The following is a 21,966-nucleotide window of genomic DNA, read 5'->3' on the forward strand; positions in this document are numbered from 1 at the left end:
CAGTAAAAATAATGGTAACGTTTTGCCATATCACTCATAAGAAATTTTTAAACTCGTGATAAATCTATTTTGCTGTTTAATGCTTTTATTTTATCAAACTTTTCTTATTGTCCTCTAATTTGGCTGTTTTGTTTAAAAAAAGATGACAAAAAAATAAATAGAATTCATAAAAAAACACTAATTATATTCTATAAAAGATTTAATTTGTCTCTGGATGAATGATTAAAATTTGATAATAGTCCAAGAATCCGTCTTAAAAGTTTGGTATTTCTAATAATGGAAACTTTTAAATCTATTTTTTGTCTAAATCCAATATCTATAAAAAATCTTTCTACTATAAAAAAAACTTACGAATAAACTCCGTTGTAGCAAAAACTTATTCTACCTCCTAAATACCTCCTAAAGGCTCCATATATAATGATTCATGCTGAACGTTAAATAGAACCACCTTTCTTTGGAACACTCCTAACAGTGAGGCCATGTCGGCAAAAAGTCTTCTGGTGTTCAAAAGACATGTCAAGATTTGGTAAGGTAATAATTGCGTTTGCAAAATTAGTTGTTTATAAAATTTGTTTTATTTTATACTGACTTATATCTTAAGCTAAGATTGTATTATTATAAATAATTTTTCTTAAATTGAAACTATTGTAAATTTTCATGACGTTTTTTTTAATGATAAATCGCATTTTTTTAATGACATTTATATGTGTGTATACCGTCTACAAAGTTAAATGTGTTGATTCAAATTAGTGTTAGTGTTAACTAAAACTAACTTAAATCATGTAAAAATCAACTTGAAATAAAGTTTTTAATTTAAAAAAAACAACTTTACTAAGCATATATCATATATTCTAGCCTGAGTGAGAAACTTTTTATTCTTTTTTAGTGTGTAAAATAGTGATTTTTTGCTTTATTTTAATCAAGAGTTTTTAATCCCTGGTTGTGATTGTTAAATGGCTACTTTCAATGGCAAGAAGGGGTGGTAGAAAACAACAGTAAATCACAGATCCCGAAATATTTAATATTTTTTCTCCTCTTTTTTCTCTACAACTTTTGAATCAGTTAAAGTAGTGTTGATTTTGATTTGATATGTGCAATATAGATAATTTCTTATCTTAATTTATATTAAAATAATTAGGATATTTATTATATTAAAAAGGGAATGAGAAAAGAACATGAAACGCACGCCAATTCTTCAATGCAAAACCACCTTTCATTGGCAATATCAAAATTGGACGCACTTGAAAATAAAATTACGTTAACAGTGGATACGCTTGAAAATAAAATTGCATCAAAAGTGAATGCACTTGAAAATAAAATTTTGTTAACAGTACATGCACTTGAAAATGAAATTATGACAAAAGTAGAATCACTCGAAACCAAAATTGCATCGAAAGCAGTTGCACTTGAAAATAAAATTAACTCAAAAGTGGAATCATTTCAAAACAAAAATGCTACAGAAGTGGTTGCACTTGAAAATAAAATTATGTTAAAAGTAGAATCACTTGAAACCAAAATTGCATCGAAAGCAGTTGCACTTGAAAATAAAATTACCTCAAAAGTGGAATCATTTGAAAACAAAAATGCTACAGAAGTGGTTGCACTTGAAAATAAAATTAGGTTAAAAGTAGAATCACTTGAAATCAAAATTGCGTCGAAAGCGGTTGCACTTGAAAATAAAATTACCTCGACAGTGGAATCATTTGAAAACAAAAATGCGTCAAAAGTGGTTGCACTTGAAATGAAAATTACATCAACAGTGGATGCACTTAAAAATGAACTTATTTTAAAAGTGGATGCACAACAAGATAAAGTTATGTTACATGAGAAAAATTTGGAAGTAATAAAGGCCTTCCTCGCAGCCGAAAAAGTAAGAAAATGATTTAAATAAAAATGTGTTTTAAATTAAATAAAAAAATAATATAAAAAATTGTCAAAAAATATATGTAACAATCAAATACTTACTAATTGCATCCAGCCGTAAATGTGTTTTGCTCAGAGTTGAAAAGTAAAACTTATAATTTTTAATATATAAAAATATTAAAAAAAAAAAAAGATTTAACAGCCAATGAAATAAAACTATAAGAAATGACTGAAAAAATTTTTTTTCTATAAATGAAAAAGACAAGTGCATATAGTTATTATTTTTGAAGTTATTTAAAAAAAAGTTCTCTTGGGATTCAAAAATGTTTTAGGTAGGGTAGAGAGAGCTAGTTGAGCAATTTTTACTAAATCTAACAGATCTCATGAACGGTCTTACATAATTTTTTCAATACTTGAAAGATAATTTAACCTGCTAAAAATTTGCTAAGAATGAATTATAGTTTTTGATTTTTTTTTAAACGTATTACCTAAAGTTTGCAGAGCTGTTCAACCTGTCCCAGCGGGGTTAGTTAAACAATAGTGTGTGGTAAGTTAAAAATTCAACAAACAAATAAATATGTATGAACTGAAACTTGGGTGAACCATTAATAAAACTTTCACTAACAGTAAGCGTGTGTTTAGATTATAAACTTTTTATTTTATACATTTAAATGACACAAGTGCAAAAAGTGAAAAACTTAAATGATAAGAAAGACTCATAAAATATAAAAATATAATTTTATACAACTATGTTCAACTTTGAAGCCCGATTTAAACATTACTAATTTAAAATATATATAAATAATGTACCGCTCTATAATTTCTCATCAAAGTTGTGATCTTTGTGTTCGATCGTTCAGTTTAATTTATTTTTCTTAAAGCTGCTCAACTCACCCCTCTAGACAAGGTAACACATTAGTTGGGTTTTGAAAAGAACAGTAAGACTTAAAAAAAAACATCAATTTTAATCAAAAGTCTGATGAAATGATAAATTATCAACACTTAAGTGATAGAAGATAAAAAAGTTAATGAGCATGCAAGAGAAAAATAGCATAAATTTTTGTTTTACTTTTTTGGTCCAACATAGAAAAAAATATCTTACTCAATAGCTTTTCAGCAATCTTTCGTTGCGCATTATGTTTTAATTCCTTAATTTTCATTTATTAGATGTTTTGTCATGTGATGCGTAATTTTTGAGATATTTTAACTGCCCAACTTGCCGCTATGCTTAACTAGCCACGCTCTACCCTACTCAATGTTGGTTTTATCAGAATAGAAAAAATTCATAATACAAGGCTGTAAATTTGAGTGAAGAACTTAATAAGATTTAAATCTACAAAGGAAAGTTTTTTACTGATATTTGGGTGGTGTACGTTGTTTTGGGATAAAAATGCGTAAGTTAAAATATGCATAGTTATAAATGAAAAAATTATTTTATGCAAATTTTTTATACACTCAGTAAATATTTAGTGTTAAGGAAAAAAAGTTCAAAAAGTTGAAAATAACCACATAAAGTTAATTTTTTTTTAATAATTTTTTTTATCATATTTTTTAGTTTTTAAATGAGGTAACTTTATTTTTGTAAAGAACTTTATTAAGATTTCGACTTTGCAAAAAAAAAAAAAGATCCAATAATATCTTGCTTAGGATTTGGTTGTTTAAATAGAAAAAATATTAAGAAGTATAACTTTTTGGGAGAAAGCAGTTTCATTAAAAAAAACACACACAATTTATATGATTTATTTCGCTGTCAAGACCCGTACGATACGGGTCAAAGTATGTCTGTTCCACACCCGACTATTTTTAAACTTGTTCTTAATTTAGTCTCTATACTTTAATTTATTTTAGTAAACGGCAAAAAATTAATTGATTTAAAGTTCGGTTTAACAATTTTGTTGTTTTATTATTTGTTTGCTAAACAATTAATTTACTTAAGAGCGGTACTTATTTACTTCAATATTGTTTACATAATAAAAGTATCTTTAACATGTAAGACAGTTGCATAACATTTCTTCAGATGTTTTTAGAAACTTAGGCTATAATAATATTTTAACACTCTCATTAAGATTCATTTAAAATGCAAATTTGGACATTTTTTGGAAAAACGGGTCAAATAGACCTAGTTAATTCAGATAAAAGTTCATTTAAAAAGCTAAGTTGAACAAATTTAGAAAAACGAACCAAAGGGATCTAGTTATTTCAAATAACTTAACTTTATCTGTTTGATATTTTTTATAAAAGCTTTTCTGTAAAAAAAACTCATTAAAAAAAAATTCATTAAAAATATAAACTTAAAAAAATAATAACAAAAAAATATTATATTCAACAAAAAATTATCAAAAATACTTATAAAAACAATTTAAATAGAAATATTGTTTCATTATTATATAGCTTTAAGTAAATGGTACAAAAATCATTAAACTTCGGTTTAGCTATATGAATACAATGCTACGTAGGAACTTTGTTATGCACTCTATGTATTTATTTGAAAACTCAAAAATGTGACTAAACAGATAACAAATAAGAAACTTACTTAGCGAGGTTGTTTTTCTTTTGTGAAAGTTTCAAGATTTATTGTTTCAAGTTTGTGTTAACAACTCTTTTTAAAAAGCAAAGCTCAAAATAAATGATCAAAATAAGATAAACCTTTGTTTTTATTTAAAAACCGAACCCTTAGCATTTAATGAATGATTTTATATAGCCAGTTTCAGTTATAAAACTACCTAATAATCATTTTAGACATGAACGTTAAAGTAAACCAAGACATCTATCAACACAAAATAACACAACAATGTCACAAAATTAATAAATAACAAATAATTTGTCTCAGCACTTGGGAATCCCTTTAAAAATAAATATACGCGTACAAATAAGGAAAAACTATTTGTATAAATAATGAATCACTCTAAGTAAAAGGGCGTAGAGTAATTTATGAATGATACCTTTAATGTTTCAATTATTTGATGACGAAAAAATGTATTTAAAACTTGTATTTCCAGAAAACTATTTGGATATCCGTAAAAAATAAAAATTATTAGATTGAATTCCTAGGTTTCCGGAAATATCCGGGAAAAGATTATCTCTGAAATTAAGAACAATTACAAATACAACATTTGTGAAGTTGACATTCAATGACATACCTTTTAATGCGTATTTATGAAACTTAAAAAACAAATTTTTGAACAATTTAGTTCTGGAACATGCTACATAGAATTGGTTGTATGAAAACCAAGAAATTTCAAGATTAATAGTAGGTACATTACATGAAATTTTTAAATTGATCAAACACTAGATTGTTATATAACCATTGAAAAGGTCTTTAATTCAGTATTTTAAATTTGAAAAAATTATCAAAATTGAATAGTTCTACAAAATGTTATGGCATTTTAAGTACTGATTTTTTGACATATGGATTTCTTAAAGAAACTGTGAAAGAAATTTGAAATCTATAGAGGAATCTATATGTGAAAGAAATTTAAAATCTATGAAGACGATATACTTAAATTAAAATGTCATAACTTAGTCAATTCTTATTGAAATACATAAGACTTAGTATCAAAAGAAAAGTCTTACAGAGGGCAGTATTTAAATACAAAGGATGTATAAAGGGCGCTGAAGGGGCGTCTAAAAAACACTCCAATATAATTAAAAATGTCAATTTTTGTGAAGAAATTATTAGGATTTGTAATTTCAAATTTTATATGTATTTTTTAATATATTCTAACACGGTACTGTCAAATATGATATAGATACTTTAGGTTGATAGGCTAGAAGTCCTTTGAGTGCATCTTGTGTAGCTGTAGCTGCACCCTCTAGCCTAATATCAAGGCCATTACTTTGTATTTTCATATCTAAATGCATACATTTTAACATCAAAAGAAAAACTTTCAGGGATAGACATGCGAAGAGGGCAGAAAAAGAGTACTATTTTAAAGCTTTCCACCCTCACACCTAGGGTATGGTGGGTTAAAGCTCAAACAATATCTTTTTGTAAAAATAAATAATATTTATATGAAACACAAATTTTACATAAAAAAAATAAACTCATAACTATATACAAAATCTTAATATACAAAAAGACTACATACAAATATAAACATTATCAATATATACATACACACTATACATACACCTAACAATAAGTGTATACAGATTCACTAAAAAGTGAATCTGCATGCACTTATTAATAAGTATATGTATAGTTGTTGAAAACGTCTCTATTCACTAATTTATCTTCCATCCCTTCTGACACCAGGAGGTTTGTATTTAAAATGAGGCAGATCTTTACCTCGATTCTAATACCATTTACGGAAGGCCCTTTTTGATTTAGGCCCAGGGTGGCTTCGGCGCCAAACCAAAAAATAACTCCTAGACAAGCCTAAGTTTTATAAATAAAAAAAATGTCATAAGTTTTTCAAAAATGAAAATAAATATAAATAAAACAAAACAGTTAAAGATTTACCAAGGAGGTCTTGGCTTCCACTCTGGGCGCCAGATGGCAGTGATCACATTGAAGAAGCTGGTAGAATTAAAATATATTGATTAAAATCAAAAAAATATTGTTGACAATAACGGACTTCAGTAATAGATTTATCCTTTTTATTAATTTACCTGCTTCCAGCAGCTAAATTAATAAAAGGGATAAATCTATTTCACCTCAATTAAAAATATATTGTTTAAATTAACGCAGCCTTTCTTAAAACAATAAAAATCCTACCAAGAATTTCCTTTATTTTTGCTGAAAATAAAAAATTTTGAAATTATTTTTATTTAGTATATAGTCATGGAAAAAAAAATTACAACATTATTTAAATATATCTACCAAATTTCTGTCTTTTGCGAGCTAAAAAATGCAAAACTTTAATGAAACATAGGCAGTATTATAGCTTTTAGTTAAAAACTAATTCTAAAATTAAAATAAAATATTTTTACCAATTTACTTTATTGCCACTAAAATAAAAGTTAATTCAAAAGAGTCAAAATTTTTCATCATGAAGTATTAGAAAAAAACAGGGAAAATCAAAGACTAATACCTTTTGTAAGTTCTAATTCTTTTTTTGCTAAATATAGATCAATTGTTTTAATACACTGTATAACAACACACTTTTTCGTACAAGGTTAAAACAGATTTTATGTCTTAAAGTATTCCTATTTCATTCTCTTCTTCGTCTTAATATAAAAACTATAACTTAATCTTAATGATTTCAATTGAAGCAATTTATGAGTACAAAAATAAAAGATTGAAAAATAAAGAGATGAAGAAAATTAGCAATAATCTATTTACAATAATCAACAATTCATACTGAAAATAAAACATCTTTCAACTGTATTATTTTATCATGTTTTATTATTGACCATTAAAAACTTTATAAAATAACAAAATGGCATATAAAAAATAAACTGGCAAGATTGCTTTTAACATATACATAACATCTAATACAGTGTAAAAAATAAAAAAATCTTACAATATTGTATGTACATTAAAAAAATTAGCAGGTTCAATTGAGAAATTTGACATAAGTGCGCAAAAAGATATTGCCAACACTGGCATTAGGGCAAGTTTTCATAAATGCAAACTTGAAAAGTTTACAAAAAAGAAAAGTACATAGTAAAGTAGTAAAATAATGGAGAAAATAAGTACAATTACTGATAAATAGACATACTCTCATTGAAATTTACATGTATATGTATGCTTTAAATTTTTGGTTGGGGAAGACTGTATATTTATTTTCTTATACTTTTTTATCAAAAAAAATTTAAAACTGTTTGGCTCACATACGAGACTGCACTTACAAAATTATGTTTCACACTTATGGAGGAATTCACAGTTATGAAATTCATTCTCAGACAGTCGTCAAATTATAAACTTAACTTAATTTAATATCCCTTCCACTGTCTGTAGGTCTAAATATAAAGAAATGTGTAGATAAACTGATTTATTCTTTTGTTTGTCTATTTAAATTTAATAAGCATATCAATAAAATCAAAGATAATTAAACCATAATTAAAATAAAAATTTATCTTTCAGGAATGCCTCAACGGTATATTTTATATTTAAATCAAATTAACAAATAAAATAAGGTAGTTAAATCAAATTACCTGAGGAAGAAACATTAACAAGTAAAACAAATAATAGTAAACAATAAGATTGACTAAATTAACAATACTCAATAATTACATAATCTAAATAATCGTTTTCTGGTAAATAACAAAATGACAAAACAAAACCTACGTGTTAATGATAATTGATATAATATTTTTTCACTCATTTTTTATTCTAATCTTAATACAAATTTTTTCATAACAAATATTTCACTAATACATTTTTTATAACATAAACACTCAGACAACACTAGCATATATATAATATAGATAGCTACTTTGATAAACGCAAAAGTATTGTTGTTTCTATTGTGTTTCATGTGTATAAATGCTGTATTCTATTTTGAATACCAACAAAAAATAAAGACAGTTTAAAGAAAAAAATTCTTTAATAAAATTAAATAATTTTTTATTTAAATGGACATTTAACAAGCATTGATTTAACCCTCCGTTGGCTGCAGTCATTTTGTAACTTGAAAAGGCATGTTGTATCAAATCATACAACGCGTCTGAAATTGTTTTAAAAAGAATATTACATTGCAAAATAAAAATTAAGAAAAACCAATTGGCTAATAAAAATAAGAACCATTAAAAAAGGTGCTATAATTATAAAATATACTCTAACATTCGATAGCAGAACTTCAGTGGACCTATATAGGCACTTTGAGTGGACCACTTAGCTTTGCCCATTGGTTACTTAGCGGATCATTGGTGGTAGCCACTAAACATGGCTAGCCTATGACTAGCCACTATTAACATGTCTGATAATTATCGGTTTGCCATTTATAGCAGCTGCAACAAATGGTCGACTAAATAACTGATGGGAAAAACTCCATTAAACTGCTAAAAAATGCCAATAAAAGTTCACTGCAAATCCACTTAAACAATGTTTGCTAGTAAGTCTATAAATTAAAAAAAAAATTACCAGAACAAAAAAGTATAGATATTTTTAAATTAAAAAAAAAAGTAACATTCAAAGGCCTATTGTATCAATTTAAACAAAATGATAAAAAAGACATCCAAAAAAAGTTATTTTATAATTCTTTTTGAAATAAAACTAACAAGAAAGGAAAAACCAGGCTACTGAGAACACCTAGTCATTACTAAAAAACTGGAAAAAGATTATGATTGGCTTGTAGTAATTTGAGCAACCAGGATTGCTGGAGGATTAAACAATTTTGTCTTGGCTTTTAGTAAATGATTAAAATACATTAATAAAACTTTATAACAATCATTTTTAACAATAGACACCACGTGAAGGTAAGCCAGAGCCGTCTATCAAAAAATATGCAAGTCAACACTTGCTTATGCTAACTAACTTACATGCCACAAATGGAAGCCAAGTCATGCTTACAAACTAAAAAAAAATAAAAAAATAAATGGACTTGTGTGATTTGTATCATTAGCAACACCATTATACTTGCAAGCAATTATGTATCTTGAGCATTCACTAATTTAATATAGATATTTAATTTTCCTTAAGCTATATCTCATAAATCTGGTAAAAAATCTAGTAAAGATGTATAAGATAACCCTAAAGGCTTATACCATACTCACTAATAGCTATCTATTATGCCATTATATTCAAGGTATAAGCAAATTATGTCAATATTCTATGACATGTAAAATATTTCAAAAATAGATGTCAAAATTCCATGACACAAACAAAACAATTAGGGCAGTCTGAACCAATACAATGCAAACGTCCATGCCTATAACTTTTTAAGGCATAAACACTATCAAGTGAAGCATAAATATTGGAAGCAAGTAACTTGATGTATTTAAATAATTATTTAAATAAAGTTTTATAGAACAAAATTTTGTAACAATCATAAAAATTTAATCAAGAATTTAATCAACTCTTTTGTAATGACATCTGCAGCAAGCTAGAACTTTTTCATAGGACAATCAACAGCTTCAATTTCAGTTTCATTACCTTTCCAGTAGGAAATACTATAAATTAAATCTTTTTGAATTTTACTTGATTTTTCTACTTTAGATGTGTTAGCATGGCATCATTGGTGGCAGAGCTTCCTACCAATAATTCTGTCAAACATAACATCTTCCAAATCATTAAATTGCTTGGTTGACAAGTGTCTAAATACATTCTTTATTTCAATAATAGTTAGTTTTAACAGGTCTCTTTCTAACCGTCTTTTTCCCTTTTCATCCATTTTTTGGCATTTTGAAATCTCTCGCAGTCGATTTCTCTTTCTTTTAATTTGTGCAACATGAACTTAGCAACTTTTTCTTTAGACAGTCGGCCTAGATTGTCTATAAAATATACAGTCTTATTCTTTTTACATCTTAATTTGCAAGATATGTAGCAAATTGTGGTATTAGGGCATCTTCCTTTGGCATCAATAAACATATCAACTATCTCTTCACTACCAATAATGTGAAGCCTTGCACTCGCAGTCTCCTCCTTTAGTGTCTCTGTAATAGAAAGTGAGAAATACCTTTTATATTGTCGCTTCAAGACAACTTGCACACCATCAAAACAAGCAAAAGTCATTTTTTTAAGCTGGTTATCAATGAAGCTTGTACAAGTGTTAGTGGTTACCAATGGAGCATATATTGATTTTAAAATGTTAGGGGCAAGAGTATTCCCAAAAAAATCTGTTTTTCCGCAAAACAAAGTGACTGGATTTGATTAACAATTTGTAATTATTAGCAAAACTTCTTTCACTACCTGAATACCAGAAACATGATCAAAAGTTGCATCTTTAGCTGAAACATAAAACTTTTTCATCCAAGGCCCAGTAAGGAGTTTTCCAAACAATGCAAGCACACATTTCATTTATTACAAAATACCTCTCTCTTTTACTTTTACAAACTTTTACATTTTACTGTTTCAACAGTGAGGAAATGTTTAAACTCACTAAATAAAAATAAATGTTTAAACTCACTCATAAAAATGAAACAAGTATGAAAAAGAATATGAAGTCTTTTTCCACGATATCTAGGAACAATACTTCGTGGTAGATTGTTTTCATCTAAAAAACTTACAAATCCTTTTGAATTACCTTTAACGCCTATAAACCTCATTTTGTTCATGGCTAAAACAATTTTAACTGCCATGCAATCATTTCCAAATAGTTGGCAACTTTTACTCTCAAGAGACACGAAACTGCAATTATGTCAAGAGGGTATATGCTTATAGTAATTATATATTATACAAATACTTATAGTTGCACAAACTTTGCACTTATAGTTGCACAAACTTTGCTTAGAGTAAGATGGTTGACTGAAATTCTGTCTGACATTGTGTTATATATATTTTCTATAATCGAATTACGAAATTCATTAAAGCTACTTTTGTAAAAATCTGAATAAACAAATGTCATATAATCAATTGAAGTGCATAATAACTTTCATAATCAAATGCTGCTTCTCATGGTAACTGATCTAGAGCAATAACAAGACATTTATCTTTAGACGTTAAGTTAATGCTGTTAATGTTGACACCTTCTTGTATTGTAGTATTAAACCCAAGAGTAAGATTATTATTATGCATAGCCCACTCTGCTGCTTGCAAATCTGAAATAATGCCAAGTTCACGAGCCATTTGCTAAACAGTACTTCGATGAGGAATATTTTAAAAAATAGTACCCATATAATGCTCTATTTTGCTCATAAGATATAAAATGTTAGCTGTTGGTACATTACACAACAACATATTATAAATTTTCATTCTTATTTGTAATGAATATGTTTTTTCATCATCTGGCATAATTACATTTCTTTCCTCCTCAATCTGGAGCAAATCATTCTCCAAACTAGAAATTACCCTGTTACTTGTCAAAACAGCAACATTATAATTATTTTTGAGTTGCCTTAACTTATGCTTTTCATATAATTTCAAAGCCTTTTTTTCAGCTTTAAAATGACGAATCTTGTCGTCATTTTTTTTTTGTGAGTTTTTTCAGATTTTGTATTTCTGCCCTTTAATTACTTTTTATTTTTGCTTAACATTTTGTTTTAGAACACATAATTGATTTGGCATGCTGTTTAATTCAGCTTTTAATAGTGATATCTTGTTACGACGTTCTTTGTAAGAGTTAGCTAACCTACCTCTTAGTTTTTGCTTTATAGGGCTTAATTTCTCTCTAAGTATATGTTTAGTTACGTATCGTTCCCTCTAACCTGCAGATGTTGATGGTCCACTAGTTAAAGGTGATAAAACATTCATATTGGTATGTGAAACATCTGAGAAGCCTGATTATAATACAATGTTAGACTAACATGATATATCACTTAAAAAAGGCTTATTGCAAAAGTCAAATAAACAGTTACTGTCCCGGTTAAAATTTCTAGCCCAATTCAATGATTTATTTATAAGACTCCTAACCTGATTTCTACATGTTTCTATCTTAAAATGTTTAGTGACTTGTTGAGATGTTTTGAGAAACGAATCTTTATTTTTTGAAAATAATAGAATAATATGTCCATTTCTACAAACTGTATTACACTCTGTATTAGTCAATGTATATTTGTGACAATTCAAATTAATTAAATACTTTTTGCTTTCACCATAGAAACACAAACTTTCTTTTTGGCCCAATGATGGCAAAAAGAGCAAGAAGAAAAAAAGTTTAATTTTGATAAATAAGAAAATAAAATTTTTAAATAATGATAAATATAATGACATTGCAATTGCTAACTACATTACAACTATTTAGTACAATTAAATAATCTATATCCAACATCATTATTGTTATTAATAGTACATTCTACCCCTCCTCACTGTGAGTGTATTGCATTATTAAAGCTTAAAACAGATTTTAAACTTCAATAATGCAATAAACAAAATTATATACATACATATATATATATATATATATATATATATATATATATATATATATATATATATATATATATATATATATATATATATATATATATATATATACTGGGATACTGCTTACAAAAAATCTAATATTAAAAAAAAATAATAATAATAACAATTAATCAATGTAATGAGTTGTTTTTTTTATTGCAAAATAATAAATAATTACAATTTTTTTTAAAATTACATTAACTTAGGTTTTATATCGTTTTACAATATTTAGCATTTACAAATATTCATATATATATATACATTTTCTATTTTTTATTTATTTTGTTATACATTTTTTTGTGTTTTTGATTTTGTTTTTCGATTTTATATTTTTTTGTGTTTTTTAATTTTATATTTTTTTGTATTTATTTTATAGCCGCGGTGCGGATAAAATCGAGAGTTTAGATATAACTATGAGAGGAGAATATTCAACATAGGTTAAAAAAGTTTTTTTTAAATGAAAGAAAAATTTTTTTTATCAAAACACATTTTTTTTTTTTTTTTTTTTACACATCTTCGCTTCCAACAAGGCTGCAAGCAGCCACTAATTAAAGTTGGAAGTTACTGAAAGAGAAAAGATGAAGATTGTAGAGCAAGATAACGATTGACGGACGACTTAAAAGATTGCAAATTATAAGAATCAGGAAAGCAAGATGAAGGAAGCGAATTCCAAAGAGCTGATGTTCGAGGAAAAAAACTAGACGAATAAGCATTTTTGGAGCACTTAGGAACAGTCACAGAAAAAGTATGAGACTTAATTGAATGACGAGTAACACGAGAATGAATTATAGTAGATGGCACAAGAGACGCTAGCTCTTTAGAGCAGTGCCCATTATAGTATTTATAGAAAAGAGAAAGAGAAGCAACATTACGACGATGTGATAATGGTTGGAGGTTGGCTGCAAGAGCAGGTCCAACTATGTTTACAATGCGTTTTTGCACCTTGTCAAAAAGAGAAAGGGCATCATTAGAAGATCCACCCCAGATATGGCAACAGTATTCCATACAAGGCCGGATTTGAGATTTATAGAGATAGAGAATAGAATCCGAAGTAAGAAAGTGACGAGCTCGATAAAGAGATGCAACCTTAGCAGATGCTAATTTTGCAACTGATTTGATATATGGTTTCCAAGAAAGATTGGAAGTAAGAGTTAATCCTAGAAGAGGAAGAGTAGGTGACTCATCGAGTACATCACCGTTCATAAACATAGGAAGATCTAAATTATTGCGATAACGATTGGCTGAAAAAAATTGAGTTTTATCTGAATTAAAGTTCACCAGCCACTGTGAGCCCCATGCTGTAGCAGAAGTGAGATCCTTTTCAAGTTCAAATGCCCCCTCTAAGCAATCAGAGGGTGATGGTTTCTTATCACGACAAGAATAAATGGTAGTACCATCAGCAAACAATGCCACCTTAGATGTGAGAATATCTGGAAGATCATTAATGTAAATTAAAAAGAGTATAGAACCTTGAGGAACCCCTGAAGTTACAGAATAAGAAGAAGAGTGTTGTCCATCGAGGACAACTTTTATGCTACGATTGGAAAGGAAGGATTCAATGATCTTAAAGATGTTGCCGGATACACCATAAGAAGAAAGCTTATGGAGAAGGCCAGCATGCCAAACTTTATCAAAAGCTTTTGAAATGTCAAGAGCGATGGCCTTAACCTCTCCACCTTTATCTAATGCACGATAAAACCTGTCAGTTATTACTGTTAGCAAATCAGCTGTAGAACGAGAAGATCGAAATCCATATTGATGGTCAGAAAGTAAGTTATTAGATTCAAGATGAGAAATTAAGTGTTTGTTAATTAGAGATTCAAAAACCTTGCTTATGATAGGAAGAAGACTTATGGGACGGTAGTTAGACGAATCAGATCGCTCTCCAGAATTTTTGAAGATAGGGATAACAGATGCCGCTTTCCAGCAGGCTGGAAAGCAAGACTCTGATAAGCACTTGTTGAATAGTTTTGAGAGTATAGACGACAGCTCCGGAGAACACTTCTGCAAGACAATAACAGGTATGTTGTCCGGGCCACAAGCTGTAGAAGAGTCTAGGCAGGAAATCACTTTAGATACAGATGCTGGAGTGATATGAATGTCAAGCAATGGATCAACCTGTTTATTGACAATATCTGGTAGAACGCAACTAGTGGAATCAAGGGATGATATTGATGAAAAGATTTTAGCAAACAATTTGGCTTTGTCTTTAGGTGAGGTGACAAAGTCTGAACCATACAAGAGAGGTGGAATTATAGATTTGCCCTTATCATTGATATTATTAAAGATTCTCCAGAAGTCACGGGAGCCTAATTTTTGAGATGAGATACGAGATTTCATGACCTGAGAATAGCGGGTTTTGGCGTTAGACAAAACCTTTTTACAATTGTTTCTAGCAGTAATAAACAGACGTCTGTTTTCTGGAGAATTGTTTTGCTGATAAATATGGAAGTAACAGTTTCGATTGACATAAAATACTACAGGACTTTTACACAAACTTTACGTTACAAACACTAAGGAAAAACACTCATATGTTCAAATAATATTTCATAATATAAGGAGTAATTTTCTGGAGTAATTTTCTAATAATACTTAACAATAACATTGTTGTATAACATAAAAAAATTCCAGAGAAAAGGAAAGTTTTACTAAACATACAAAGAGCCGTTGTTTTATTTTAGCTCATATGTTAAGTTGCAGACTTCCATTCTCTACTTGACATAAAACGTTTTTAATACAAAAATATTGACAGAAAATGTCCGCGGTGTTTCTACGGACATGATAATTATATTTTAAGGTAATAATATTCCTGATGTTCCTGAATATTACCCTGACCACTGACATTGGGTCAATTTTTTTGTTACTAAACATGTGGTGGCATCTACTGCTCCATATTGCACTCATGATGGTTTGAGTGAGTGTCAATAGCAGCTGCGAGGTGGGGTTTTTCTACCAGAAATTCGCTGTTTCAATCGTAAAAATTGAATTTATCGAAGAAAAATTGTTTCGGGATGTCAAGGAGTTATATACATGTTTAAAATACTCCCAAATTTCAACAAAAGGAGGACAGTAGACAAAGATATGGATGTTGTCCTCAATTATACCACATGTTTTCATTTGTTATATTTGACGACCTGTTGCCTTGTGCTTTTGGCTAACAAGGCCGCAGAAGGTAAACTGTTTTGGAAAAAACAAAAAAGAATGTTTTGAGTCGGTCCGGATGCGTGGGAGGTGAAGTTTTTTTTCCAAATTTCGGTCCACGGCATTGTTGTTTTTGTTAAACTGTTCCAGAAAAGTTCTGCTGGCGCGAATGTCTTTTTTTTTTTGCCACTTCTAAGAATAAAAGTTTTTTGTTGTTATTAGGTGGATGTTAAAAAGAAAACTATTTTTGCCTAATGTTTCTATTGTTGTTTTATAGTACTGAGATGTTCTGTTGACCCAGTGTTTTGGAAAATTATACTGCTTTAAAAAGTTCCACCTTTGGTTTTGGATCGTAAATCTTATTAGTAAACTCGCAAACCAATATTTTGAAAAGTAGTAATATTCGTGAGCTTTTTCCTCTTCGCATTCTTTCAGTTAAAAGAGTGTTTTGAGGCGAAGTGCAAGACTTTGCTCCTTTGGTGATAAATTTCCGAGACCCCCGCTTTTGACGGGTAAAAAAAGTGTCGCTCTTTTTGAGGCGTTGATCACTGAACAACTTGCTTTTTCAAACAGTTTTACTTTTTCGAAAAAAAAAAGCGGACTGATTTTACGTCCCTGGTAAAAAAATTCGAATCGTCGGCGTACTGCTGTAATTTAAGTGGTTTTGGTTTACCTGGTAAGGGAAAACCCTCTATTCTGCTGTCTGCTCTGACCACCAAAGCGAGAACCTCGTCGACAAAAACGTACAGCACGAGAGAGAGGGGGTCACCCTCTCTAACTCACGTTTCCGTGGGAAAAGAGGCTGACATGAAGCCGCAATTCAGAACTGGTGCCGAAACGTCTGAATATAAGGTGTTAATAAAAGATGCAAAATTTTCGTTGACAAAACGAATCTAGGTAGATTTTTAAATTCCGTGTGATCTAAAAGATCACGGACTAAATGTAAAGTTGAGAATATTGTTCTATCTGGGATTGATTTGGTTTGGTTTGGTTCTGCGATTTGATTTGGTTTGATTTGGTTCAATAATTTTCCTCATTACTTTTGCAAGTTTTAGGGCCAGCGCTTTTGTGATTATTTTGTAATCAGCGCCAATTAAGGATATGGGCCTCCAGTTTTTCTAAAGCGCTCCAAAAAGTTTTATTAAATTCAGCTGGAAGTCCGTCATAGCCCGAAGATTATCCGTTTTCAAATTTAAAAAGGGCTTCTTTTAGTTCCGCGCCGGTTAGGCGGGTGTTTAAAAATTGATTTTCATCATCACTTAAGCGTTTATTGATGTGTGACAAGCCATAATTTTGGCTGTCTTTGCGTAAACTAGTTTTGGTGTAAATGTTTTTATAATATGAAACTAGGAATGTTAGTATTTCACCAGGTTCACTCGTAAATGTGCTGTCATTCTTGCGAATTTCGGTAATTGACTTATTCCGCTGTTGAACTTTTTCCAAATTATACAAAAATTTTAAAGGTTTTTCTTCTTCTTCAATTAGTTTTTGTTTCGTGCGAATACACGCTCCGGGAAACTGGAGCAAGAAAAGGGCATCGCCTTTTTCTTTGATGCTATCTAAATTCGGGTTAGCGTTTTGTCGCTCCCGTTGGACTTTGTTTTCAATCCTTTTTATATCTTTTTTGTTTTTCGCACTTTTCTGTATCGATACGTGTTGTACTTCAGCCGGAACAAAAAGTTTGCAGTCGTCCCACCATTTTAAAATTGAATTATAGGACCGTTTTTTTGTTTGCCAATCTTGAATTCAGTGCTCAATTTTTTGCCATTGCACCTCTATTTCCAAAAGGGAGCAGTTTAATTTCCAGTATCCTGGTCCTCTCCTGGTTTTACTAAAATTGACAGTGTTTGAGACGAACTCGTGGTCGGAAAAAGGGTTCGTGAGTATTATGGTATACGTTGTTTTATTGGCAACTTTATCAGGACAGTAGATTCTGTCGAGTCTACATTTAACCGTCTGATTGCGCCATGTGAATTCTCTTTTGTTGGAAAACTTGTAACGAGAAACATCTACTAGGTTATACTTACCTTGGATGACCCCGAGATCAGCAATGCCGTAGGTGTGATATTTAGCATTGTTAGAGCCTCCTGTGTCAAGAGGCAGGCTTTCGACCATGTTTAAATCCCCGGCCATCAAGACGGGTAGTCCTGTGTCCTGCACACCACAACAGTTATGACACGGACCAGAGTTCCAGATATACTCCTAGTCCATTCGTCACTCCACTGTTTAACAGTGGAAGGTCCGGATTTCGTTTCCTGAAGGAGGATAAGATCGAAGGTGGATTTTCAGAGAAACCCAAAAAAATTATCGCGGTTGTCTTGGTCGTTTAGAACGTTTATATTGCACGTTAAAATATTAATTGCCATGATGGAGAGGATCAGATTTCCTAAATTGAAAACTCGTGTACCTTAAACATAAATATAAAAATTTTACAAACTGACGTACAAAACACAAACGTATTAACGTTAACCTAATAGCACGAGTTTTCGTTTCAACTGACGTAATACTAACAGATGGACACACTGGACCATAACATTTTACACAAAAGCGCGATCTACAAAAATGAGGATTACCACAGCTTAAGCGCTTATTCAAAAACGTATCATACATAATTAATGAGAAGTTACTAAATAGAACGGAAAAAATCGAGAAAAAGATTTTTTGTAGAAAGAAAAAAAAGTAAAAGTTTAGAACAAAAAATTCGAAATGAAAGTCTGATTTGAGAACAAAGCTAAAAAATGGAAAATGAAAAGAAAAAAATAAGAAAGGGTAATAATCTTACGATTTCTTTTCCGCACCAATTTGGCTATTGTATTGTTCATCTATTATTATTGAATCAGTTTCGTCTGCATAAGACATTCCCTCATTTTCTTCTGAATTAAAAACTTCCTCCAAAGACATGGCTATTTTTAAATCCGTAGTGTTTATTAGTTTTTTGGGGGTTTCACATTCCAACTGCCCCAAACGTTTTCTCGTTGGTTGGATGGATCGTGTCTTTTCGGTTTTTAAAATATTTTTTTTCTCATTGATGCTTTCTTTGCCAGAATTAGTGTCAACATCGATCTCGACACTGACGCTGTTAACTTCGGTTACTACAATTTTACTGCTGATCAGCGATGCAATAGGTTGTGTTGAATTTGAGGGTGGAATGGTTGGGTTTGTTAATATTTGGTTAGGTTCAGGCTGGGCAGGATATTTATATCGTAAGTTAAGACCGTCAAGGTTTTGATAACGGGGTAACGGATTTAAACTGGGGTTGTGCCAGTTCTTAATAATTACTATCACGTTACCAGTGAAAATGTTTTCTCCGTGGATCTTGTATTTTTGTAGATAAAAGGAATCAAACTCGCCTTGTCCTGTAGCTAGAGCAGGATAATAGCGCTTTGGCAGCCATTCCTAAGGGTACCGATTGGAATGTTTTGAACCAATTCATGAACCTTTCGTTTTGAACCAATACATGAACCTTTTTGTTGAAATTTTAAAACAATGCCTTTAATTTCAATTTCTGTTTCCAGAAAAGATGTCAGTGAGGAGTTTTTTCTAACAGCAAACTCATAGAGCTTGTTAGAGTAGTGCCTTGTGACTCCCCAAACATTACTTAGTAACTTTTTTTCTGTCAAGCTAGAGAGAAAATTACTAATGGAACAGTTTAAATCTCCATACCAACAAACTAGCACGTTTGAATTGTCGATCTCAGACTTCGAGTTGAGTCTCTGACCAAGATTGCTTTTCATTTGGACAGCCGTGTTTCCGGAAGAGAGAATACCAGCATGACTTTTAGCCATTTAAGATAAAATTTCGACTCAATCGAAAAAGTCGTAATAAAAATAATCTTTACAAAAACAATCAACAGCAAAAAACCACAAGGTAGACTAAAAAGTTTCAATATGTTTTTTTTTCCATAAACAAAATTACATTAAAAAAATTACATTAACCAAATTACATTTAGCAAAATTACTTTTCAAAAAAAAAATTTTTGTTTTCTTTTATTACAAAATGATAAAAATTTAAAATTTTTTCTTTAAAATTACATTAACTCGGGTTTTCTATAGTTTAACAATATATAGTTTTTACAAATGTTCGTAAATATCGACATTTTTTCTATTTTTTATTTAATTTATTTTATATTTTTTTTTTTTGTGTTTTTTGATTATATATATTTTTGTGTTTTTTGGTTTTATATTTTTTTGTATTTTCTGTTTTTATTTATTTTTGCCGTTGTGCGGAAAGAAATCGAGAGTTTAGATTAGGTTAAAAAAGGAGAAATTCTAAAATTGGTTAAAGAAAGATTCATTAGGAAAAAAAGATTTAAATCAAAACAAATTAAAACGAATTACAGGACTTTTACACAACTATTAAGTTACGAACACTATAGATAAACACTTTTGTGTTAAAATAATATTTCATAACATAAGAGCTGGCAGTGATTTTCTAATCATATATTATAATAATTTTGTTGTATAACAGAAAAAATTGCAGAGGTTAAGAAATCTTTACTAAACATACAACAAGCCGTTATTTTATTTTAGCTCATATGTTTAGTTTCAGATTTCCGTTCTCTAGATGACAGAAAACACTTTTAATACAAAAACACTCCCGGAAAATGTCCGCGGTGTTTCTACGGACATGATAATTATATTTTAAGGTAATAATATTCCTGATGTTCCTGAATATTACCCTGACCACTGACATTGGGTCAATTTTTTTGTTACTAAACATGTGGTGGCATCTACTGCTCCATATTGCACTCATGATGGTTTGAGTGAGTGTCAATAGCAGCTGCGAGGTGGGGTTTTTCTACCAGAAATTCGCTGTTTCAATCGTAAAAATTGAATTTATCGAAGAAAAGTTGTTTCGGGATGTCAAGGACTTATACATGTTTAAAATACTCCCAAATTTCAACAAAAGGAGGACAGTAGACAAAGATATGGATGTTGTCCTCGATTTTGCCACAAGTTTTGCATTCGTTATATTTGACGATCTGTTGCCTTGTGATTTTGGCTAACAAGGCCGCAGAAGGTAAACTGTTGTGTAAAAAACGAAAGAGGATGTTTCGATTCGGTCCGCATGCGTAAGAGGTGAAGTTTTTATCCAAATTTGTCTTTTTGTTTTTTGCCACTTTTAAGTAAAAGTTTTTGGTTGTTTTTCGGGGGATGTTAAAAAGAGAATAGTTTTTGCCGAATATTTCGATTGTTGTTATGTAGTACTGAGACGTTTTGTTGTCCCAGTGTTTTGGAAAACTGTACTGCTTTAAAAAGTTCCAGCTTTGGTTTTTGTTTGTAAATCTAAAAAATGAACTCACCAACCATATTTTTACCACTTTGAAAAGTAGTAATAATCGTAAGCATTTTCCTCTTTGCATTTTTTCAGTTGAAAGATTGTTTTGAGGCGAAGTGCGAGACTTTGCTCCTTCGGTGATAAAATTCCGAGACCCCCGCTGTTGACGTGTAAAAAAAGTGTTGCTCTTTTGACCGGATCGAAATTGGTCTTTTGCCACAGATTTCTGAAAATGGGTCTGTGCAGACGTTCTATTGCCCATTCGGGAACGGGTAGCACGTTTGTCAGAAACCTCGCTTTTGACATTGCTAACGTCTTTTTTCAACATAGTCTTTCCACTATGTGACAAGGTATGTAGTCCCAGAAACTTTAGTTTTTTCTCTATTTTGTTTAGAATTACTAACCAGTTGAAATTGGTAGTATCGCTCAGTCTGGTGTAAAAGGTAACACCTCAAATTTTGAAACCGGTGTTGTTGTTCCACTCTATGCCGTCAAGTTCAGGGTACATTTTGGGATCAAAACCCCCAAGGGCGAGACCCTTGGTTTTTGAGGCATTGATCACTGAACCACTTGCATTTTCAAACAGTTTTACTTTTTCGAAGAAAATATGGGCTGATTTTATGTCCCTGGCAAAAAAGTTCGAATTGTCTGCGTACTGCTGTATTTTAACCTGGTAGCGGGTAACCCTCTACTCTGCTATCTGCTCTGATCACAAAAGCAAGAGATTCGGCGACGAACCC

The 21,966-nt window shown here is 30.2% G+C and overlaps 1 protein-coding gene across 1 annotated transcript in view; it reads left to right on the top strand.

The window, feature by feature from the left end:
- LOC136083862 (TNF receptor-associated factor 3-like) overlaps window positions 1-21,966 on the top strand; it is a 139,533-nt gene that overhangs the window by 107,843 nt on the left and 9,724 nt on the right. The window contains exon 7 of the mRNA XM_065803771.1: window positions 1,160-1,870. Coding sequence (XP_065659843.1) covers window positions 1,160-1,870 — 711 coding nt within the window. The remainder of the gene's footprint in view (window positions 1-1,159; window positions 1,871-21,966) is intronic.

This window comes from Hydra vulgaris, chromosome 08 (genome assembly GCF_038396675.1).
Source record: "Hydra vulgaris chromosome 08, alternate assembly HydraT2T_AEP".
NCBI lineage: Eukaryota > Metazoa > Cnidaria > Hydrozoa > Anthoathecata > Hydridae > Hydra > Hydra vulgaris.